Source organism: Vombatus ursinus, unplaced genomic scaffold (assembly GCF_900497805.2).
Source record: "Vombatus ursinus unplaced genomic scaffold, bare-nosed wombat genome assembly UNPS02014770.1, whole genome shotgun sequence".
Lineage (NCBI taxonomy): Eukaryota > Metazoa > Chordata > Mammalia > Diprotodontia > Vombatidae > Vombatus > Vombatus ursinus.
In genome coordinates, this window is record NW_020954548.1 from 39434301 (window position 1) to 39460415 (window position 26115).

The 26115-nt window shown below is 40.0% G+C and overlaps 1 protein-coding gene across 1 annotated transcript in view; it reads right to left on the reverse strand.

Moving 5' to 3' along the window:
* Positions 1-244: 244 nt before the first annotated feature.
* Positions 245-26115, reverse strand: part of PIGQ (phosphatidylinositol glycan anchor biosynthesis class Q) — a 64450-nt gene continuing 38579 nt past the window's right edge. Inside the window, 8 exon segments of the mRNA XM_027862892.1 lie at positions 245-3758; positions 6971-7032; positions 12189-12303; positions 13910-13990; positions 17608-17719; positions 18790-18943; positions 20654-20734; positions 20737-20779. Of these exon segments, the coding sequence (XP_027718693.1) occupies positions 3606-3758; positions 6971-7032; positions 12189-12303; positions 13910-13990; positions 17608-17719; positions 18790-18943; positions 20654-20734; positions 20737-20779 (801 nt within the window). The 3' untranslated portion in view covers positions 245-3605.

Genomic DNA, 26115 nt, shown 5'->3' on the forward strand with positions numbered 1-26115 from the left:
TGGACCTGAGAGGCTCATCTTCTGATGTCACGCACTTTATACTGTCCATGGGGTTCTTCTTGGAGTGGTTTGCCATTTCCTTCTCCAGCAGATCATCTTTTATCAGAACTCTCCACTATGACCTGTCCATCTTGGGTAACTATCCCTTGCAAAGCATAGCTCATAGTTTCATTCATCCCTCCTGGATCACTGCTTTCTCATGGGGGAGGGACTTGCATAACCTCGTACGCAGCAGGCACTTAACAAATGTTTACTGACTTTATTGACATGAAAGTATTAAGCTTCTGACCTTTGGCCTTCATTATTTTTCAAACCTGTTATTTCTCAGTGTTTCATTGATAATTTTTTATACTAATAATTTCCCAGTAAGTGCTCCCATAAAACCCTTCCTCACAATAAAGAAAAATAGTTAAGTAAAATTCCAATCCAACAACTACAAGACAGTGTATGTAACATTTCATACCCATAGTCTATTACCTCTCTACTAAGAGAAGGAAAGTGTTTTTCATCATCAATCCTCTGGAATCAAGATTGATCATTATATTTAATCTGAATTTTGATGTCTTTTAGAGTTTTCATTTACATTATTAGTCATTGTGTATAATTTTTTTTCCTGATTCTGCTTTCTTCAGTCTGCATTGATCCCTACAAGTCCTCCCATATTTCTATGAATTTTTCACAATGCAATAATACTATATTGCATTCATATATCACAATTTGTTCAGCCATTCTCCAATAAATGGGCACACACTTTGTTTCCAATTTTATTGCTACAATGAAAAGGGCTACTATAAATATTTTGGTATGGGACCTTTTGGGAGCATAGATGGAGTGGTAAGATACATGAGTCTAAGGGTATGAACAGTGTAAGCTGCATAATATATCAGGCTGTTTTTCAGAATGGTTGGACCAATTCATAGTTCTAACAACAGTTTATTGGTGTGCTTTTCCCCCCATAGTCCCTCCAAAATTGACTCTTTTAAAACATTTGATAATTTAATGGGTGTGAGGTGAAACTTCAGAGTTGTTTTAACTTGTCTGTCTGTTATTACTGATTTTCATATAGTTGTTGACTGTTCTTTTGAAAACTGCATGTCATGTGACCATTTATCTATTCAGTAACATGCATCATGTTTTCCAACATATTTTCATCCTCCTCACCTTTCTAACTGAAGTCACTAAGTATCAAAGTACTGGCTTGGTTTGGAGGATCTTATCTACTTCTTTGTAGAATTTCTCAATGTCTTCATTCTTTACAATGGATGCCCATACATAAGCTGTAATTACTTACATGGTGGGCTTTGCTTATGCTCACGAGTACTAAAAGATGACCAAAGGTCCTATTAAGTTATGTTTCTAATTGCCATTATAAATGTGATGAAACCAATTAGGCTAACTCCTTTGTCTGACTTTCAAAGGAGACAAACATTTATCAAATGCTAACTTCACTGAGAAGCTTAAATTAAAATTGACAGTTTAGTAGGCACTGACATAGTCAAGATAAATTAAGACATGGTTCCTCTCCTCAAGGAGCTTACAGTCTAACCAGTTCATATCTTTTACGGAGACAATTACTTCCTCTTCTCCAAGAAGTTAGTAGAATATAATGATCAATCTTGATGTCTATTAAAAACTATTTCAGATTCTCCAGAGATATAAATGCAAGATTAGGAACAAGGGACTAAAGAATCCTAACTAGGAATCCAAGAGTTATTTCAATAGAAGTATTATAGTTCATATCAGTGGAGATAGATAGTAGAGCGATCATTTGTATGTGTAAACCCAGAATACAAACAGAAGTGGGTTTGTCATCTATGGAACCTGTCTTTATTCGTCCATATAGAGAGGCCTGGCTTCAAAAGGTACTTGCATCATTCAGGACCCCATGGCGGCTCATTCTGAAAATTAATATCTCCATGAAATGTTAGCAAATGGAGAAAATTCTGTTTAATTGGATCAGCAAGAGATTTAGGCCATCTCCCCTGAGCCTCCCATTAAGTGGATCTTAAGTGGGTTTTCTGGGGCTGAATGGGTCACGACCAATGTAAGCATAGTGGCTGCTTTGATCTCCCAAAATTGTTGAGTTTACAAATGACTGTCTTAGGGCATCTCAGAAGAAAACCTTCTGGAAAGCCCTTGGAAATGTTATTTTTAGCAGGAAACACACCATGCACACGCACGCGCGCACACACACACACTCACAAAGGCGCACACACAGGAAATGAGATATTTTTAGGTCTGACCACATAAGCCAACCAAAGAGATTATAATGATAGGGAGCAGAATATCCTTAAAGGACATTCTCTCTGTTCCATCCTCCAAAGAGAAATTTTACTCAAATAGAAGTGAGTCAGGATTTCAGAATCCTGTGGCAACATGAAAAGGAGGTGGTATCCAGGGAAAGGACCAAAATTTGCAGCTCTGCTTATAGTGAAAATATGAATTTGAAGTTCCAATTGGTGCCTATTACCTTTAAATCTCTGGCAAATGGAAAGATCGATCTTGCACAATGTTTTTTAGTACAATCTTTGAAAAGAAGAGAACAAAGACTTCTGTAAAAATATATACGTATATATAGATGTGGAGAGGAGGAACGTGGAAGATTCCAAACACACCTGGGAGAGGGAAAACATTAGAGAGCCATGGTGACAACTGGAGGCTTGAGTCACTTATTAACATTAGGAGGAGTTGATGTCCATTAGGATAACGGTGTGTGGCACAAATCACAGACCGTGGCATTTGGTAAATGAATCAGAAGAGAGTCTCCGAAAAAAGGAAAACAGTGAAAGGAGAAACTGAATAGTTCTATAGCAGCCAGCTTTTTCTAGCAATGGAGCAGAGGTCTATCTGAGGTCTATCTCCTCACTATACCTACTGCCCTCCTGAGTGCTTCAGGGAAGGGAAAGGTCAGTTTTTTAGCAAGAACACATGAAGTGATATAAAAGACAAGCGCTTTCTACCATGCCTGGGGGGAGGAAGCTGTATGTTTGTCAGCACATAGTCTGAATGCTGGTCACCAGCTTCTGAAATGTTCAATGACATACTCTGTTAAGTAGAGTGGGAAGGCAGCCTACACTGAACACACATTCCCACCGCAGTCATGACTGACAGCAGCAACTGCTCATGTACAACAAAACTCACCCTTAGAAACTAAACTTATAACAAAGAACCAGGTAGGACAGAGGAGAGAGACACCATGGGGTCCAAATGGACACCACTGTACAGGGACATCATCATCTTGTGCTTGAGGTACCCAGCACGCTGACCTTTCTTTGAAAACAGCTGCTGATCCTTGGCCTGCCCAGAAGGAACTAATGTAATCAAAGATGGAACAACACTTCATTAAAACCCACATCCCCTCCCCCCAACCAGTCAACACCACCTAAGTTCTCAGATGGGAAGAGAAAAACTAAAAGAGAACCCACAAAGTGCTCCCCTCTTTAAACCTTGCTCCTGTCCCTGCTAAAGTCTCAGTTTCTTGGCCGCACTGTGGTCAGGCAGCACCGAGCCAGCAGTTGTTGGCTTCGAGCTGCCTTTGGCCCAAGAGCAGCAAGTTAAAACGTTTGCTTTGGCTCAGGCTTGCACATTTGGCTGATTTCCACCCTTCAGTCCTGCTTGTCTCCTTTCTGCTTCCAAGGGTAGATGAGCTCACCAAAGAATAGCTTCTTACACAGTGAGCCCCAGGAGTCCTTAGGGTAACAGCTGTAGGTGGGGAGACGGTAGGTTTGTATCACACTGCCATACGACAAAGGATTGATCTGTAAATACACAACCAGGAAAGGCAGGAGCAAAGATGAGACAGTATACTTTGGACTTCAACTAAAGACAGGAAGGGTTGGCATAAAGTATGTATGTAATGGATTGTACATGTATAACCTATATCAGATTGCTTGCTGTCTCGGGGAGGGGGGAAGGAAGGAGAAAAATTTGGAACTCATAATCTTACAAAAATCAATGTTGAAAACTATCTTTACATATAATTGGGAAAAAAATACTATTAAGTGCAAAAAAATAAAATAAAATGGAGCAATGATTTAAAAAAAAGGATAGAACTTTGGTCTACAGCTTCCAAAAAAAGCATGCATGTATTTACCTCCCTACTTTAGTCTTGGTCTTTCTTACATACTCCCAACTGTGCTGCCGGGCACCCCAGGGGATCTACAGGAGGTAGAAGAATTTGCTTTTGGGCTCATTGCCAGATTTCCTCCTGATGACTACGTGCCATGTTTAAATGGTTTTGCAGTAAAAGGCACAGGCACGCTGAGAATTCAGAGCAGTGCCACATATGCATGACATCTCTTAGAAGATTCCTGTTCCTTGAGGATATATGGAGTGCAGATGCACAGGAAGTAGCTAAGGTCCCTGTTCAGGTGGCTGGTCACATCGAAGACCTCTTCTAGTCCCAGAATTTTTCTTAGTCTAGACTGAGGGCTTCCCCCATGCTCTAAGTGTTTGGTAAACTTCCCTTCACTGTTTTTCTAAGCAGAACATCCTTAGGAGACTTTCTGGGATAACCCAAGGGATGTAGAACTAAGCTCAGAAGTGAAAGAACTAAAGATTTGCCATGACTTAGGCTGTGATATGTCCTTGAATGTTTTCTTCTTTACTAGATACGCTCAGAGGGGAGGGGAAAGGAATGGATCCTTTGAAAACTCCTCTGTCCCTCTTCCTCCCAGTAATGCAGGGTTTTCAGCAGGATGATCCCAGTTGTAAAAGAAATAAGCAAAGTGATAACTGCTGTAAGTATAGAGGAGTGGAACCTACTCAACCTCTGCCTTCTTGTTATGAAATAAGAACCTAAGTTCTTGTAAGAGAGCACTAAGTTAAATGATTACAGTGAGACTTGTATGCAAAAACTATAACTACTTTTCATTGCATAATTTTAAGTTTCTGAAAGCCAAATATAAAGTCCTACCTAAATCCTAGTTTGTAGGTCATGGAGAACACTAAATGCACTAGGAATCAGGATATTTGGTTCTAGACTTGCTTCTGGAAGATGTCTTCTGAACTTTGGGGCAGTCTACTAAACCTTCAGGACCCCAGTTTCCCCATCATGATCTCTCACTACAATGCCATTCAGGAGTTCAGGTCCTTAGAGAAAACATTTTACTGAATTCCCAAAGGATCTTATGAAACTAAACTTCCTTAGATGCATTCCAAGATGAACCCGACTTAGGTAGCGTTCCTATTTATTGGAAATGGTATTTCAGAAATGTATCACTACACTAATAAGGGTCATGTTATGAGTTGGTTTCAAGGAAAGGAAACTTAATCTTTATACGATTAGCTTGCTATTTTCTAAACTTTTCCTCCTGTATAGGATCACAGAGTAAAAGAGCTGTAAGGGGCCTTAGAAACTGTCCAGTCGAGGCCTTGCTCAAGGTCATACAGTTAGTAAATAGCAGAGTTGACACCTGTACCCAATGTCTTCTGGTCCCTAACACTGGGTTCTTTTCATTCTATTTCTACAGTTTATCAATCTTCTTTAGATGGAGTTACTGGACAGCAGAGTATAAACCTTCATTTAACTTACCAGTGAGGAAAAAAGGTAAGACAAAAAAATCTTGCTTAGTCCATGTTTTGGAACTTCCAATGAGAAAGTATTGTTAGTGACAAGCCACTCCTACAGACAGATTTATTAGTCATCTTTCCTATGTTCCTTCAGAGAGAATGACCTTGACATACTGAAGTATGGAGCTCTGATGTTTGTTGTTGCAAGGCAAAACTGGGCCTGTAAAAACCCATTAACAGTTCCAACTTGTCTGAAACTTTACTTGAGTTACTACAGTGACTCAATATTGTTAAATAAGAACAAAGCATTTCCCAAATGGACTGCTCTGAGGTAAAAGGACCAAACCAGAGTTGTAAAAAGGCAGGCACATTTATAAAAGGCTTTATGTTTAGTCATTATTCTTGTTCCTAATTATGATCCAGAATACTCCTCCTACTCCTCTAAATAGAAACTAGTTTTATTTAAGACACTACAACTAGTAGGGCAAGTCGTTTGAAGGAAAATTGCTGAGAACAAACCAAAGGGAACGGGCATGTTAGACAAAGTTGAATAATGTGGTCTTGCTGCAGGCTGTTTTATATTGAAGTACACTTTTAAAAGCATGAGGATCAGCTTCCTGAACTAAATAAATAAACGGTGGGCTTTCGTGACCTGGTACTAACAGATCCTCTCTTACAGAAAAGCAAATTTTCCTACTTCCTTCTCTCAGCTCTAAATGGGTCACTGTCTAAAATTAATCTGCTAGAAGCTGATGGCAGGTGGGGCTCTAAACTCCAAAAGATCATATTCCCACAGGTCCTTTCATAACTCAGCTATGAACAATATGTTCACACTCTTGGTTTAGGGCTGAGAACATTTTCAATAGGCTTGCTAAATAAGCTTAAGTGTGGTGGGTGGTTTTAAAATACATTTTTAACAAGAAAGTTGGGGTAACTTTGTAAAGGGAAAGATTTAATTGACCAGTGGACCAGAAAATCCCTAGACTATGAATTGTGATTTTGAAGGGCTCTAAGATCTCACAGGTTCTACTCTATTTCCATCTAAGTACCCCTACAAAAGAGATGGTAAGAACACTTCAACGCAAGTTTGTTACTGTATCACATGGGTGCTACTTTCTGGAGAGGGGAAATGACCCTGTCAGCAGCTGAATCTTCATAGAGAAAGAAGCAAAACCAAAGCTATGTCAGCAATGTTGCAGGTGAGCCCAATTTATCTCCCCACCCATTATGAGAACAGGCACCTGAATGATAAATGGACATTTCTGAGAAGACTGCACTAGAACAAAATGGCCTTCTATTCTCTTCTACCCTGTCCATAAAACTCAGAAAAGCCATCAGGGAAGGTAAAATTACTAGTGGGCCCACATTGTTGGAAATGTAGCAAATGTAGCTGGGATCTTTATGTTAGCCCTGGTCATAGCCACAGGCTGAAAGCAAACATGATTTGGCTGGGTGTTACCTGCATCAACAGTCGAAGGGGTCTGCCTGAGTCCTGCTCCAGGACTCTGAACTTTACACCAGCTGGAAATCAAAGAAAAGATGTGTGTGAAGAAAGGAGAAACTGCTGTTCTTGGCTCATTTGGGCCTAGTCTTATGGCACCTAAGGGACAAACACTAGAGGGTGAGTCAACACAAACTGAAATCACCTGACTCTATGGATGAAAAGACTAAAAATATCCTCCCCCCATTCTGCTTGTAAACAAAGGGGATGCTTGGGTGGAGGAAGAAATTTCACAGATAGAAAAAGAAACTCTCTCTCTTACAAACTCAGTTCCATGACCTAGGAGCCTATCTGGGAACTACATACAACTTTCACCCTCTTTTCTGAATTATGCTTTTTTTTTAAATTTTTATTTTCTGAGAGTGGGGAGTAGGGAAGGGCTGATTATAAAAAAAAACCTCACAAAACTTTACTGAAATAAAGGTGAGATTTCTAACGAGGAGGGGAAAGGTGATTACTTTTCACAGCTGGGCTGGACCGTCAGTGTGGTGATAAGGTTTTTTGTCCCTACTGACTACCAAATCAATTCAATTCAACTTAATGAAACTTGACTCCTCACTCCAATCTAGTTCAACCTACCTTCCACACTCTTCTCCACCATACACCTGTCCTATGCCCCACCCCAACTGGACTACACACAAATTACCACCTTTATGTCTTTATTTTTTGAATGTTCTTTTCATCACGGCCTGCTAAAACCTCACTCATCCTTTAAGACCCAATTCCAAAGCAACTGATTCTTTGAGGATTTTCCTAATCATCCCCCATGTTTTCTCTTGGTCCTTGGACAGCATTAGATCTTTCTTAAGCTTTTATAGCTTAAGCTGAGTTATATTATTACATAGTTAATGTATAGCTATTGTATAGTTATAATATATTGTTACATTGTATTATTATATTAATGATATATTATAATGTATAGTTAATGTATAGCTATTGTATAGTTATAATATATTATTATATTATATATTACTAATAAGTGTGTTATATCTTCCCTAGAGGTAGCATGACCTAGTGGGTAGAATTGTTCTTCAGTCATTTAGTCCTGTCCAACTCTTTGTGACCCTATGGACCATGGCACACCAGGTCCTTCTATCCTTCACTATCTCTCAAAGTCTGTCCAAGTTCATGTTTGTTTATTCCTTGACATTATCTATCCATCTCATCCTTGACGGTCTCCTATTCCTTTTGCCTTCAGTCTTTCCCAACAGCAGGGTCTTTTCCAATGAGTCCTGTCTTCTCATTATGTGGCCAAAGTATTTCAGCTTCAGTTTCAGCTTCAGTATTTGACCTTCCACTGAATAGCCCGAATTCATTTCTTTAAGTATTGACTGATTTGATCTCCTTGCTGTCCAAGGGACTCTTAAAAGTCTTCTCTAGCACCACAATTCAAAAGTGTTGATTCTATGGCATGCAGCTTTCCTTGTGGTCTAACTCTCACAGCCATACACTGCTACGGGAAAAACCATAGCTTAGACCTTTGCTGGCAAGGTCATGTCTCTACTTAAGTATGCTGTCCAGATTTGCCATGGCTGTCCTTTCCAAGGAGCAAGCTTCTTTTAATTTCATGGCTTTGAGCCTAAGAATATAAAATCTGATATTGTTTCCATTTCTTCTTCCTCTATTTGCTAGGAAGTGATGGAACCAGTTGCTAAGATCTTAGTTTTGGTTTTTTTTTTTTTTGATGTTAAGCTTCAAGCCAGCTTTTATGCTCTCTTCTTTCACCCTTATCAAGAGGCTTCTTAATTCCTCTTCATTTTCTACCATCAGTGGAATCATAAGTATTTCTGAGATTATTGATATTTCTCCCAGCAACCTTAATTTTTTAGAAATTTTTAAATTAAAATTTTAAATAAGACTTTCAATCCATCCAGCCTGGCATTTTGCATGATGTAGTCTCCATATAAGTTAAATAAATAAGGTGACAAGATACAGTCCTGTCATACTCCTTTTCCAATCTTAAACCAATCCATGTTCCATGTTCGGTTCTAACTGTTGCTTCTTGACCTGCATACAGGTTTCTCAGGAGACAAGTAAGATGATTTGGTCCTTCTGTCTCTTTGAGGACTTACCACATCTTACTGTAATCCACACAAAGGCTTTAGTGTAGTCAATGAAGCAAAAGCTTATGTTTTTCTAGAACTCCCTTGCTTTCTCCATAATCCAGTGAATGCCGGCAATTTGGTTTCTAGTTCCTCTGCCTCTTCGAAAACCAGCCTGCTCTTCTGGTAATTCTTAGTTGACATATTGCTGAAACCTACCTTGCAGAATCTTAAGTATAACCTTGTTGGTGTGTGAAATGAGTGCAATTGTTTGGTAATTTGAACATACTTTGGCATTACCCTTCTTTAGGATTGGCACATAAAGTAATCTTTTCCAATCCAGTGGTCACTGCTGAGTTTTCCAAATTTACTGACATAATAAGTGGATAAGAGCTGGCCTCAAAAACTGAAGTCCTTCCCCTGATACATCTTGGCTAAATGACCGACGGTAAGTCACTCAATCTCTCAGTGCTTTAGGCAACTCTCTAATACTGTTGATTTGTACTGGAAGAGCTTTACCTGGGAGTTCCCTAGATCTATGAAATTACAGGTCCAGTCCCTAACCCTATATATATATCCCTATTGGTTTATAAACCCTTGAGATCAAGGATTGCATCTTAATTATCTTTGTATTTCCCCCAGCATGAAGCACAGTGTTTTGCACATTCTGAGTGTTTGATACATTATTATGATAGGAATATTTTAGTTTTCTCATTTATTTGCAAATGAAGAAAGACTGATAGCTACGGTGACAGGAACCTTTCCCTACCACCATGTACCTGAATGAGTTCCAAACAATGGATGGCTTTTATCTTTATCCCTAATTGGTTTCACATTTTGGATGCCACTGGCATCTGTGCTTCCTTAACAATGATGTAAGAGATTGTCAGGCACTTGAAAAGAAAATACAATAGCTAATTATCAATTGTGTGATACCCTAGTATAGTGAACATATTGCAAGGTAAGTGATCAATGCACATTCCTCAAATTCTTGATCCGGTGATGACGGAACTGGATGGAATTGGTTCAACTGACTAAGGCAATCTGGCAAAAATTCATCAAATGGCTTCTGAATTTAGAATCCTATATGACCCCCCTCAGAAATGGTACTGATATAACTAACACTAAAAAATCTTTCCTTCTGCTTTCATGGGCTCAGCACTCAGTATGCCTGAGGTGAACAAAACACCAACAGTCAAAATGTGGCAACTACAAATTTGTTCTTCAATGATGGGCAGCTTAGGTGTCCTTTAGATCCTTCCGGCTATCCTAAGCTTAAGACAGCAGCTTTGAAAAGTTGGTTTTGAAAACTATTTACTTCTCAGGGCAAGGATATTGTGGGATATAGCACCACATATTTATTTAGAACTTTGAGATTTACAAAGAATTTTCCTTGCAACACTATAAGGAAGGTAATGCAAGTGTTACTGTCCCCATTTTATAGATGACAAAACTGAGGTGTGGGGAAGTTAGATGACTCGTCCATTATTCCACAGTAAGGGGTAAAGCAGAGATTCAAATTCAGGTCTTCTGATACCAAGACCAGTACTCTCTTTTGATCCCATTATACACCAAGTAGGAAGCTAGATAAGATGACCTCTAAAGTTTATTCCAATTCATATTTTCTATTGATCACCTAAACAGGTAAATCAGGCAGATAAATTTATATATCATACAGGCTAATCCAAGATCCAACTTGAATATGAAGACCTACGTATAAATGTCTTTTTTGTGCAGAGTCTGACCCAACAAAAACAAGGGCCACATGCCAGACAAGAAAGGATGAATGACACTTGGGGAAAAATTGGGTCAGTGAATTCTGGGCCAGAAGGAATCCATGATGTCTGGGGTGTAGTCACTGAGGTGTAAGCCAGGCTTGTGTGGGGGTCTTGAACCAGTTCTGATCACTCATGTGAACGTCCTAGGGATGCAGGTCTAGATCCTAGTGGGTCAGTTATACTGAAGGCCTCTGCCTAACCCCTACATTAAAGGAGTGCTGCAGAATCACACACTTCAGCGCTGACGGAAGCTCCAGGATCATCTACCCTAGCTTTAAGTCCTTTCCTTTTCTTCTTAACACTTCCCCAAAGCTAAAAATGCTAGCATTTGGGCATATGTTATTATCTCATCTGTTTTGCAATAAAACTGTTGGGTCTGCAGGTGCTTGTTTTGCCTAGCATCAAGCTGAACGATGGCACTCAATTCTGGGTGTGAAGGGAGGAGTGAGAGGGCGTTATGAAGGAAGTCCAATCTGGCCAGAATTCGTGATCTGTCCGTACACCAAACCGTTACTTTAGTTAGTTTTAAACTAAATCATGCTAATGTTTTCCCTTCAAGATGATCTGGAAAGTAACTGTCAAAGTATTTTTTGTTTGTTTGTTTTTTGTTTTTTTTTGGTCAACAGAGTTTTTGAAGAGCTTTAATGCCAAGATAAGAGTGACTCTGCTAATGGATAAACTAAAAAGGGTTGGGCTCAGACTTGGGAAGTCACTCAGTTCACCTGCCCTCTCACCTTTCTGGTCTAGGAACTGTGCTGGTCATGGTACAGGAGTAACTTTCACTCATATTTTAATTAAACTTGCACTAGAAACTCTAGATCAAAGCAAATGGGTAGTAAGTGAGAGATATTACAAAAACACAAAGAACATTTCTGGTCTGGGCCAGGACAGGTGTGAAGGAGTGGGTTTTTATGAACCAAGAGGTTCATTAAAATGGGATGAGATTAACATCTGTTCCTTATATGAACAAGTCTGCCCAGCCTAAACCTAAATAGGTTTTTAAAAATGATTTTTCCCCCTGCGACTTCTTTATAACTCCTATTACAGCTTTAATTTTTTGCCAGATTTTCCTAACTTGATTTTGCAGACTCAGATTTGGAAGGAACCTCAGAAACTATCTTGGCCAACTAGTACATTTCTGTGGTTTAACTGGTAAAATGAAATACAATTGATTTATTATCCAAGTCAGGCTCACTTTGGAGCACAGAGTCTGAAAGTATTCAGCCAATTAAGGAACCACTTTGGAATAAGTGGAATAATGGCAGATATTACACAGTACTAGATGTAGTAAGCACTTAATACTTATTGAATTCTTTTGCTAGCACAGCAAAACCAGTACCCAGACACAGCACCTACCTGCAAGTCTGTAGGACCTGCACAGCCGAAGACCAATGGAATAGAGGGGAAGGGAGTCTATAAGGTCCACTAGCAAATGGATCAGCCCTTGCACGATCACCACCAATAGACGAAGCTAGAACGAGAAAAGCAGCACTGTGAAAGGGCTTCCAGGAGAGACAAGCAGGTCTTTTCTTTGCCAGCACTGCCCAATCCAACCCAACTCTGGGACACCCTTGCTGCCATCATGGAAAAAGGCTCTCCGCTTTGCCTACGCAGCTAAAACCCCAGCAGGGACTGTACCTTTCTGATCTAGGAAGTTGGAAAAGTACATTGTTGGAGTCTATGAAGACTACTAAAAATAGCTAGCATTTATATGGGTCTCTAAGGTTTGCAAAACACTTTACAGATGTTATTCTCATTGAACTCAGACTCAGAGCACATTGTCTATTTTAATTCTGAAACTCAAATGTTAAGGAGTTAAAAATAGAGCCAGATTTTCTAGATGAAATTAGAAGTTTCTTAGTAAATTTTCTATAACTTTCTTTCTTTCTTTCTTTTTTTTTTTGGTGAGGCAATTGGGGTTAAGTGACTTGCCCAAGGTCACACAGCTAGTACATGTCAAGTGTTTGGTCTGAGGCCGGATTTGAACTCAGGTCCTCCTGACTTCAGGGCCGGTGCTCTATCCACTGTGCCACCTAGCTGCCCCTATAACTTTCCCTGAAAAAGGAAGGCAACCAGGTAAGTCAAAGTTGGCAAGGAGAAATTATATAACATAGTTTCTTGAATAGTTTTGTCTTGCACAGGACACAATTATGATCCTTCCCATAAGTCATTTCAGAACAACCACTACCACCTAATACAGAAACTTTGTCAGAAGAGGAGTAGAGATCAACTTGCTGGCCAATCTTTCAAAGACAGATGTGACTTCTAAGTCCAGTAGCTAAATCGTTTCTAAGGATTAACCGAGGTACACAAAGGTAAGCACTATTTCAGGCCCATCAGGGACCACTGAGACCCCAGCAGAAATTTACTAAATCAAGGATGGAAAATTCCTATCCTGAAAGACAGTAGCACAAAAGGCCATTTGCTTGCTGAGTGTGTCCTGCCTTAAAGTCTCTGCTAGCCATTTCCTTCTACCATTGGTTTCACTGTTTCCAGGACTTTTTTAGTCACTACAGATGGCTCAGTACATACTCTGTACATTCTCTTATCTTTATATGTGGAAAAAAAAAGGAAAGAAAGAAAAAAAAGGAATCCTAAAAAGGCTAATATTATCTATGCTTTGTTTCCCTACTAATTGCTTTAAAGAGCACCTATCAGCTAATGAGGGAATCATGAACCAGAAGAATGCCTACTGATTTCTTTCTCAAGCCCAATATTAAGGTTTTTGGCATCAAATAAGGCACCGTGGATGCTGACCATCTGCCAGATAGACAAGGATCAAAGCAGAACAGTGATTATCTTAGCAACTGTGTATAGGAAAATTAAATAGAATCCAGGGGAAAGACAATGGACCAGGTTTTAGTTGAGAGACTGTTTTAAGTACTCCCTAGAGAAGACGGAATTTGGCAGTCTGTACTTTTGTCTCTTTCACCTGTGGTCCTAGCAGGGAGTACAGCATATTAAACTGAAATGGAGCAAAAAAAAAAAAGAAAGAAAGAAAAACAGATTATGGATGATTTTCAGACTTCACTCATATATTAGATGAATAGAATCAGACACTGGGGTTGTCCACTTACCAGAGTAAAGACCAAATAGTAGAGGGCTGTGGTGGGCAGAAGGAATAACAGGATGGTAAAAAGCAAAGTCCCAATAAATAGCTGTAGGACAAAACATACATTCACATATTGAACATTAACAGGAGGCAGAAGGACCTGCACTTGAAAGTATCCTTTTACTAAAACTGGAGAAATTTCTGGTCCCTTCTCTTTGCTCTGAACTCATCCTATAACTAAAAAGAACTTCGGCTAATCTTGATGGTTTGGTTTTCACAAGAAAATTCACTCACAATTCACTGTCTCTGAAAGCTTCCTTCTAATAAAGCTGCCTGACCCAGTTCAGTGTGTTGTATTTTAACTGCATCACAATTTAATTACTGACATTATAACGTTTGATTACTTACAGCCAAGAGAATGGCAAAGACTGATATAAAACCAGAGGGGTCAATTTTCTTTTGGCAAAGTAAAGGAAATATTTATCATTAAGGGAAGGGAAGAGGGATGCTAAAATAAGCATGTATTAAGCACCTACTACGTGCCAGGCAGTGTGTTCAGTGCTTTACAGATATTATCAAGATAAAACAAAAACACATTTCAAATGCTGGACTGTCCAGATGGTAAGAACCCAATATCCTGAAATGGTCAGAATTTGAACAGTTAGTAAGAAAAAGACCCAATCCTGGTTCCTTGAGAACTTCTAGGTGAAAATACCATGGTCAAAGTAATTGTAATTAAAGCTTTTCTCAACAGGTCTCACTGGTCACAATTTACTTTTTTGTGCAAGATGGCTTTAGAAGCTAACTCCACTTTCTAAACAGGTATGGCAGGGGTTAGAAATATGTCCAGGAAGAGGCTGACTGTTCTTTTTTCTTTTTTTTTTTTTTCATTTTTTGCTTAGACAATTGGGGTTAAGTGACTTGCCCAGGGTCACACAGCTGGTAAGTGTCAAATATCTGAGGCCACATTTGAACTCAGGTCCTCCTGAATCCAAGGCTCTCTCCACTGTACCACCTAGCTACCCCTTGACTGTTCCTTAATAGAATTCCTAAATTCCTAGGTCCTATCTTTCCAGTAAACCTCTCCCAGCTCTCATCCAGGATAGGGAGGAGAGAATATATTATCATTCCGTATCAAGGATGCCAACAATCAAATTCTGATTTAAGAATAAAGCACATCAAGAGCAATAAGGTGTCATCATACACCCCTTCCCCACAATTTGGTCTACAGTGGGCTTTAGTTAGTAGTCCCAATTCAGTTAGATTATAACGTTCAGTTGCTAAGACCCCTAGATTCCTGAGCATTTGACAAAAACTCAAAAAGACAAAAGTCAAAAAGCTCTAAACTTCTTCCTGGTGGTGTCTGGAACCAAAACACCTCCTCCATACCCCAAGTAAAAGAGACTAATGTCATTTTACAGTAAATGGGCAGAGTAGGGCCTTGTGGAGAGGACACACCTCCTAAGGGCCTTGATGTCTCTACTAGCTAATTGAGCCCACAAGCAGGTTCCAGATGAAGAGAAGGGGTAAAGGAGGTGGATAATGTAAAGCTAGTTCCTAGAAGTAGGGTGACTTGGAAATGCGAAGTGCTTTTCAGGGGCATTTTACTTTAAAAACTGTTACTCAGTTATGAATAAGGTATATTGCTGTCCTCCACTCTTGATCCCTTTTCATTCCCTTGGCCTCTCTTCCTGGAAGTCCTCCTGCTCCTCTACCTCTGTTCATTAGACTTTGTCTGTGATATACCTTCTTTGGGTCATCCTATTGTCACAAAATGCAATGAACAAGAATACGGTGGCAGGAAAGGAGTTCGAAGGAAAGATGCCCCAAGGGGCAAAAAGGAATCAGGAGTAATCTAGGGAAAGAATGCTGTGAGAATTGGAGAGAAGTGAAGGCCAACAGTATGTATTCCTCATAACTGAATAATAGCTTTAAAAAATAAGCTGTCCCCAATCCCGAAAATTACTTCAGTACTACTGGCCATGATGAAGAGACAACGAAGCAGAAAAGGGAAAATGAAATTGACTTGCCCAAGATCATGCAGTGACTTCATCAGTGGTACTTGAGTATCATGCCTAAACAGAAAACTATTCTACAGGAAAAAGAGGAGTGACCATTACCAGGAGCTTTCTATTCTGGATTCTCATCCATTTGGTAATTCACAGTAGATGAAAACCGATTACCCTCAAAGCAAAATGTATTGGAAAACCCACTGGATTAAAAGTGTAAGGTTAGGCTTTGCCATTAACTATGTGATCTTAGGCATGTAACATCACCAGTCTGGATCTCAGTTTCTTTGTCTGCAAAACAAAGGGTTGGACTAGATGATCAATAATATTCTATGATTCTATGAGATGCCACTGAAACACCTTGGTTAACTCCTGGATCCCATCCATTCCTGTCCTTTCCTCCCCTTTTCCCAAACATATGCAGAATACCCAATGTTATTTGTTTTATCTTGGATGCATGGACAAGCAACCTTCCGGTATAAACCAGTTTTCCCTTGTAGGCACATTTTAAATCATGATAAATAAATCTTTTTTTCCAGGACTGTGCTTTCCAACCACGGCCATTTGTTAATTATTAATGTAGGAAACAGTGGAGTCCAGCTATGACTCAATACCTTCATGACTATGCTTATTTAAGGTTTCTACTACTCTTGAAAACTGGATATTGGTTTTTGGCCTTAACCATTGTGGTTTATTCTGAAACTGCACCACAGGAAATAAGCAGGATGGCCTAATTATATTAGGTGAGGGAAAAATCCAAACACTAGGCTGACCTGCTTGAAATTACTAGGTTAAAGGCAGAGACCAGGACAAATCAGGCAGGTGGGATGTTCAAAGAAGACTATGCTGCTAAATGGCAAATACTGTGGTTAGAAAACTATACACGGGTGCAAAAAACAGCAGGCAGCCTGATAGAAGGCTCTGGTTCTTCTCAGAAGGGTCCCCAGAACATGGTTGGCTTGGATCAAGCTGAGAGAGCCATCATCTTCCATTTCACGACCACTGGGTGCAAGTTTGCTTATATTTTACTACTTAAATCTTTATCCAAAACATAAATAATGATATACACCATGAAGATCAGGGAAAACAAGACCCTTTCCATGAGCTCAGGCTCTTCTATTGCAGGAAGTATGGCAAAAGGAGTGGGCAGCACTGAATTTTCTCAGACTCTTATATTTAGTACTCTTTCTTTGGCCATTTCTCATTCTGACACCAAATACCAAATGTTCTAGAACAAAATAGAGAAAATGCCTCTAGAAATTCTTTGCACATAATAGGTGCTTAATAAATTGCTACCGAATGAATGAATGCTTAGAGGAAGCATGGGCAAAGATTTTATGTTATATGCTTGGCAGTGACTCCAGCAAGATGAATATTGTATGTGCCAGCACTTAAGAATATCTTATCATGGTGATCCCATCACCTAACCAGAGACAAATGGAGAAGAGTGGCAGCTAACATAGGACAGTAGTGGGGATAGAGATTTCTGTTTGGGTAACATTAAAGAACTGACATGTTTGGCAAGATGTCCTAGACTAACCTCTATTTTAGTCTTGAACAATGGGTAATTCAAAGGATTGGCCTATACTGCAATCTGAGCAGAAGATGGAATTTAGGTTGCACATCAAATGCTAGAAACTGCAGATGAGAGCAGCCTACATTGTATTCATTTCCAAAGACGGGAGTATAAGAATTGCATATTTTCTGCTAATACCTGATCCAAATCATAGGAACAGGAATCCACCCGCTGCCTCAGGACATTCCATTTCTTTCCTCGGAAGAGGCGCCAGAGAGAAGACAAGCCATAGATCTTCAGACAATACAATCTACAGAAAAAAGGAATGATTCAAGTAATAATCATCTAGGACTCATGGGTCCTAGGAGGTGAGAAAAATTGGGGATTCCACAACAAAAGTATTTATCAGAAGTGACCTAAGATGCTTAGTAGGATGATCAGGTGAGTGGATATTTTTCATTAGTTACTCAGAGAAGCTAGGTTATATTTTTTTCTCTTTTTTTTTTGGTACAGAGATGTGATTTTATTAATGTAGGGAGTTTTCGTGCAAGGAATCTCTACCAATTCTGATTGGCAGCTGCTGTGCAACTTAGCACTTTAGAGAAGAATCTAGGGTGCTGAGAGGTTAAATGATTTTGCTCAAGGTCACCCAGCCTCTGTGCATCATGATATGTTGACTCTTGAAGGTTATTTTCACAGGAATAAATTACTCCTCTCACCCATTAACTGTCCTACTCTAGTCCCCAGAAACTTTTAGTATACTAAGTCATGATACTAAGTTCACATTTCCTTTACATTTTACAAAGTGCTCTTCCTGTGGGGCAGACTGTGGAAGTATTACTATCCCCATTTTAAACCTGAGTAAGCAGTGGCCCAGAGGGTTTAAGTAATTTGCCTGAGGTCCCACCACTAATAAGTGGGTATAGCGCAAAGACCACTGAATTTGGAGTAGGAAGACCAGATTCAGATTCCAGCTCTGATGGATGACTAGTAGGTATTTCACCTCTCTGAATCTCAGCTTCTCAGCTGAAAAATGAAGTCATTGGACTGGCTGGCCTTCATTGTCTCCTCCAGTTCTAACTCTCCAGAGCTCAGACTCAAACTTTTATTCCATGTCCAGAGCTCCTTTCACCACACCAAGCTGTCTCTGAGTGTACTGTATAGCGCTATGGAGTAGGGTTTTCCAGATCACACCCTGCACTATCTGCTTAAGATTTTGGTCTTCCTTGTCTACACTTCTCTGTGGAGAGTTTCAGCTAATAAGGGGATTTGAAAGAGACAGTGTGAAATGAGTTTAACTTCCTCTGCTGTAAGCCTGTGGGCATGGTCAGAGGTCTACGCTTATTTCCTTGGGGGAATAATTATGCCAATTGTACCCACCTGGCTCCATAGACGTAAAAGCAGTAGATGTGGAAAGTGAGCAGTGCAATGATGTCTGAAAGTATGGACAACACCACTGTCAGACCCAGGCATGCTGAAAGACCTACATACCACAGGATCATTTCAATGAATGGGGACAACAAGTGGATATAACCTAGAAGAAAATAATAATTTCCCTTATCAGAATGACTTCAGTTGGTTGTTTCTCTTGGAGCAGCTTTAAAAGTTGGAATTGCCCAAAGCACATAAGTCACACACCAGGAAACTAGGCTTCTGTCCCTATCTAACAAATGGCTTCAAACCATCTTTTAGTCACTTGTGCCCCTCTAGGTACTGTGGAGTAAGACCTGACTCTCTCCTCCCCATGGTTTCTGTGGAGACCACATCTGTAAACCAACTACCTCCCACTACTTTCATTTAAGCTTGCTTTCCCAACAGCAGATATGGAGTCACTTAAGCCAAAACACTCCACTCAGTAGCACCTTGAGTCAGCACACACAACTACTGAGGTTCTGAGGACAAAAAAATTAGCTTTCTTACTGAGAATCAGTGACAAGAATGGGAGAAAGAGGGCATGGTGTGAAAGGATTCCTAAAGAGTATGTATGCAATATAGATTCTTTTTATAAGATAACATTTCTGGAAGGGGTATAGTAGAAAATTTAGTAAAAACTGTAAGACACAGTGAGCCATAGGAGTTCCTCAAGAAATTTGGAAAAGGAAGCTTCAGCTATTTTTAATTCATTGATACTTAGCTTCCTTGGGAATTATGAGGAAATGCAGCCTCAGAAAAGAACAGACTGGTCAGACCTGATCCTTCTTAAGGTTTTCTTACTTCTTACTCCATACTTGTACTCATTTTGGCCTCATGTTTGATCAACCCAAAGGGGCTAGGGGTGCAGGCTTCTTCTCCTTCTCTGCTGCCACCAACAGTCTGGGCCTTGCCTGGTCTCACTATTTCATCCATTAGTTCATCCAGAGACAAGATAAATTTTACCGAAAGGGCTTTACTAGCCCCTCTAACAAACACAGAGTTCGGGGCTCTTTCCCTGTGATCCTCCAAGTCTGTCCAAACTGGTCATCCACCAACTTTCTTGACTAATTAATTCTCTCTCCCATCGAGCTTACATTTTAGCCTGGCTTTCCTATGTGACTAGCCACCACATTGCTTTGAGAAAACTTGACAGTTATTTCAGCTACTCCTCCAACCCAAGTCCTGGGTTCAAAATTGGCAGTGCTTCTGCACTCTCCCACCAACTTCCAGGGCCATTACTTCTAGCTGCCATTAGATGTGACATCAACAAACATCTATTCAGATTAAGTCACAGATTATCTCCTCCCCAACAGGCTTGAAACACCTCACAAAAGTTCCACATACAGTAATATTAGTTATAAAGCAATATGTTGTGATACCCCCATATAATTTTCACCAATAATAAGGGAAGGGACATTTCTTTACATGCATAATACAACCTAATCTTATAATTACAATGTAATTAACTGGTAAGATTAAGAATGGGTGGACCTGTACAGCCTATCAGAAAAGGATCTGGGCAAATGTCTTCCTAAAATGTAACTCTTCCCTGAATTCCTAGATTGGATTTCCAGGTCTTTTCTTTTGCTCTGTCACTGACCTCTTTTATATGTGTTGTCTCCCACAGTTACCATCTGAGCTCCTTGAGAGCAGGGAATGTCTCACTTTTTTCTGTCTCCCCAACACTGAGAACATTTCTAGGCACAGAGCAAGCACTTTATAAATTACTTCATACCACTGTTTCCCACCAATGCTACTAGGGCCTTCTCATTTCTCACTGGGGCATCATTTGACAGTAAAGCACAGAAAACAAGGAAAAAGCTGTACTTACTAATCCAAAGGTGAATGTGGTAGAGAAAGAAGCGACCCAACACTTGGTCCAAAGCTCGATTCATTTTTAGACCAGCAGGACTCCCATCAGCCACTGCAGCAGGTCCTGGAGCTCCCGGGCCACATGCTATCAACATAAAGCAAAAAGCCCATAGGAGAGAATGATACTGAATCTGAAGTTTAGCAGGTCTTAGCTCTGAGGAGTTCACTGACAGAGCAACACAAGCTTAAATAGGTGAAACGTTATTCTTCCACAGAAAACAGGACATAGAGGTTAAAGAACTTGCCCAAAGGCCCATGGCAAGTCAGAAGTAGGTCAGGGGTCAGGGAAAAAGGACCGAACACAAGTATGAAATGGGCCGGGCAGCCCCGTTCTCCATATTCTGTCTCGTTGACCATCAGTACCAAAGGATGTTTCACTGCACGTGTGTAATTGTCTTTCATTTCGTTAAAAGTGTAGATGCACAATTTGATCTCTTTTAAAATGTTTTTATCAATGACTTTTGTTTGTTACAGCATTTATTTCTCAGTATATGCCCCTCTCCAGCCCTTCACTCATCCGCTGCCGCCCCCTCCCCCCACAATTATCAAACATTCTGTTGTAACCAAGAAAAAGTTCTGCAAAACTGACTGTTAAAGCAACTGGGTGTGCAACATTCTGCCCCTATAGTCCCTCACATCTCCACTGAGAGGAGAAAGTTTGGTTCATCATCTGTTCTCAGGAGCCAAGAATGGTCACTGCAATGACTCTGAGTTCAGCTGCCTGTTAGGACTGTTTTCATTTACAATGCTGCAGTCATTCTATAAAACAATTTAATTCAACACAGGTGGAATGAGGGCAAGAAATTGATGTAATCTCAGAGCAGTATCCTAATTAAGTAGAAAGAGCAGTGGATTTTGATTTGGAAGACTTGGGTTTGAATCCCATTGATTGGTAAGTTATTTACTCTCCCACTGATTAGTAAGTTATTTAACATCTCTGAGACTCAGTATCTTCACCTATAAAACTGTGATCCTAAAGCATGATCCTGTCACTCCCCTGCTCATGAAGCTTCAGTTGTTCCCTATGGCTTCTACCAAATTACTTCATATTACTCTGTATATATTCTGTTGTAAAAGAAAGTATTTTGTAAAGCTGAAAGAGCCCCACAAATGTGTGTTAATATTAATTAAATTATATATTCATAAATAAGCACTGAATCAACAAGCATTTATTTATCTAATTAAGCATTTAAGTGCTAGAGATACAAAGACAAAAATCAAACAGTCCTTGGCCTCAAGGAGCATACACTCTGTGGGAGGAGAAAACACATGTAGTATATACAAGCCATCTCCCAAGCAGACAGAAGATGACCTTAGAGGGAAAGGCACTGGCAGCTGGGAGGAGGGAGAGGCCTATGCCAGGAATGGCCTCCCGCATAAATAGGTACTTTAGCTTAGTCCTGAAGAAAATCAGGGACTCTTGAGAGGTAGAGGAGAAGAAGGAGAGCATTCTAAGCAGGGAAAAGGCCAGTGAAAAGACATAGAGATGGGAGATAACATGTTCTGTGTGAGGGATAACAAGTAGGCAGAACCACAGTATGGCTGAACCACAGAGTACATGGAGAGGAGTAATATATATGGGAGAGAGAGAACGAGAGACAGACAGACAGACAGAGAGAGGACAGACCAAGAGAGACAGAGACAGACTGAGAGAGAGGGAGGGAGAGGGAAAGAGAGAGAGAGAGAGAGAGACAGAGAGACACAGAGAGAGACACAAAGAGAGAGCCAGCCAGATCATGAAGAGCTCTAAATGTTCAACAGGGGAGTGTATATGTGATTCCTAGAGACAACAGGAAACCACTAGAATTTATCGATTAGGGGTGGGAATTCAGTTAACATGATCAGATCTGCACTTTAGAAAGTATCACTTTAGTGGCTGTGTGAAGGATGGACTGGAGTCAGGAGAAGGCCAACACAGAGAGAGCAATCAGGTAGCTATTGGAATAGGTCAGGCAAGAGGTGATGAGAGTCTGAACTAGGGTGGTAGTTGTGCGAGTGGAGAGTGAGAAACACTGGAGAGAGAAATGACAAGATTTGGCAACTAAGAAGAGGGTCTAGGACAGAGCCTTGGGCTCTTGGACTTATCTCTGGGACATGGATGATGACCCAGCAAAGGAGACTGGAGAGGAGCAGGCAGACAGGCAAAAAGTTATAAGATTGATGATAGCTTATACCCGTAACTACAGTACTGCCTTAGACTTAACAATATGATACAGTAAACAGAGAGGTGGCTTTAGAGTCAGAAGAGCCTGCTTGTGTGACTGGGGCAAGTCATTTGACTTCTCTGAATCTCAGTTTTTTCCTGCCCAGGCATTTTCACCCTCATCCCTAACTCCCCAGCCCTGACTGGCCTGCAATGGGTAGTTCAGGAAGCTGACTGACTGATACTTTCCAAATACGGATACTCCACAAGCATGGGATGAACTGTGTCAACAAATGGGTAAAGAATATTTAAAAAGACTAGGTTGGCATTGCCATGACCTCTAGGAAGGCTACGTACAACAGTCCAGTAAAGACATTTAGCTGGTTGTCACTGTCTTCTGTATACTTGTCCTTGAATTCCAACTGATCCAAAGTTTACTGTGACTTCAGAATAGAGAATGACAGTGACGTGTAAAATGGATTTAGGGGATTGCTATGCATAAATCTTCACTACATACTGTCTGAGGAACCACCAACCTAAATGTGAGAGACCACCCATCCTATAACACTTTAGGAGTGGTATCCTTTCAACAGCATATGCCAGGTCTATGGCTTTTGAACAACACATGATCAGTATTTCTGTATTACTATAGTCCAATCCTCTTGCAGTGATAGTTTTTCAATGCCATTTGAGTGGCAGCAACACATAAGTGAGGTGTATATGTATGTATACATACACATGTGAATTTGCCCTCAAATTCCTGAAGGATTTATTAGGGATTCAAAAAGTTTTTTGGAGACCCTAATAAATGATATGAAAGTAAGTTCACTTATTCCTTTTAGTATCAAAAACTTAAATAGAGTTAGCAGAGCAAGACAGCCACTACTCCCTAGAGAAATCAGGATAGTAATATTCCCTCCCTGCCTCAGGAGTAGATGTATGTCTTTCTTACCCCTCTCTCCCTCCCCCACCTGGAATGTTGAGGACCAGTATTGGAACCCTGCTATGCCACCATCTAATGATGGATGACCCCTGGATCAGACAGTCACAGCCTTGGAGGAGTTAGTTATCAGTGGATCTGTATTAATTAATATGAGAAACTTAATACCAGAGAACCAATTTCCAAAAGCAGAGCTTGTGAAAAAAGACAATCCCTGAAAACAGTAACTGAATTTTTAGCTTTGTCACTAAGGCTAAATTTAACAAGAAAGTGCAAAATATAACTTCACATTTCAAAGAGATGCAGAGGAAGTTTATGGAACTCTAGAACACTAGGTGTACTCATTCTGTTCATTTTCCCACCCTCTAAAAATCCATCTTTCCGGTCTAGTACTTGTTTCTCAACTCTTCCAACATTTACCTTATCAGTAACTGACATGAAAGCACTACTACTTTGTGCCAACAAATCTTGCCCTTGCAGCTGAGAACAGAACGAACACACTTTATAAATAGAACTTATGTAATATTTAAAGCATAAGAGCCTGGCAACAGGAAGAGATTTTCTTTTTAAAATTAAATATTTATATATCTGTGCAATTTTGAAGTCAAAAGGTTTCCAGTCAAGGGTATCCAGGGAGCTTTGCAATGATTAGAGAAGTTAATTCCCAAACCTGACATAGCACTACAATTTTGGGTATAGGCCATGCCCGACTATCCCAGCCATATTGCTTTGTAGACCTTTTTGAACCAGTGTGGGTTTCCAGATCTCCAAAGACTTTGCTAGTTTTTAGAAGAAACAGAATAAAACATATGAACCCTCTGAACTCAGACACTTGATCTGCCTCTGCTAAAAAATGAAAAGACAGGAGAGAATAGGGAGGTAGTGCCTCACTAAGAATAATAATAGTCCATATGATATAAGGTTTGCGGTGCGCTTTACCTACAACATCTCACTTGATTCTCATAACAACCCTGTGAGACCAGTGCTATATTAGGATACTGAAGCCAACAGGAATCATCCAGAGCAGGAATGTTCCCCTTAGACAAGAATTCATCTGAAGAGGGCCAATAAGTTAATGAGAAGAGAAGTTTGAGAATGGTCAAAAGATCATGAAACCAAGGCTATGATCTAAATCACCGACAATTTTAGATGTATACGTTGACACTTCATGGAGAAAAACGGGAGTCTGTTGCTGCAGGCCCCTATTGCCAGCTAGTCCTTACATATCTAAACTGCCTTCCATTGAGAATGGTCTCATTCAATCTGAGGATTACTGAAAAGTCAGCAGGCTTTTTCTTTCTACATGTCATGTGCACATTATTTTATGAACTTGGGAAAAGGAATGATGTGAAAAGGTCACCGTGATTTGTAGATGCCTACAAGAGACTGCCATGTGGACAATTTGGGAAAGGAAAGCAGAAATAATGTAGATTTTACTTGGTCTCCAATGGGTATTAGTTATTAGGTGTCAAGGCACAGGTTTAGGTTTCATGAAGAAATTTCCTAGCAAGTAGGACATTATGAACATGGAATGGGATGATTCACGAAGTACTGAACTTCCCAACATTGAAAGTTCTCAGACAACAGCCAGGTGACCATATGTCAGAAATTTTGTGGATAGGATGGGTCAAACATGGCTAGGGCTAGATGACCTCTACAGTCCCTTCCAATTACAGAATTCTATCATTCTAATAAGAAAATCAAAAAAAACAATTTTAACTAAATGAAAGAAAGGGAAGCTGGTTACAGAAATATAAAGGTAAAGAAAAACAATCAATGAGACAGAATGCCCATCAGAGAGAGTAAAATCACATTACCGGGGGCAGGTAGGTGGTGCAGTAGATAGAGCGCCAGCCTTGGAGTCAGGAGGACCTGAGTTCAAATGTGGCCTCAGACACATTACACTCACTAGCTGTGTGACTTTGGGCAAGTCACTTAACCCCAATTGCCTCACCAAGAAGAAAAACAAACAAACAAACAAACAAAAAAAAACCCCTACATTACCAAATTAATCCTTTTGTGTCATGTGGAAAAACTGCAAAATCAGCCTAAATCCCAACAAAACTCCTTTACTTCAGAGGTGAGGATATAAGAGGCAAGCAATAATCACACTTGGAATTATTTATTTCCAAGAGTTCAAAGTGCTAACCATTATTTTATAAATTCTCATAGCATCTCTGAGATGTTAGAGGAAATGGATATTACTGTCCCCATTTAGCCAATGGGTAAGTGGAGACAAAGAGTCTAAAGGTAAAATGAGAGGCACCATCTCATCAAATCTGTGGGAAAGCCAGAATTAAAATCATATTTTTCATGCTTATAGGGTCTCCTTCACACA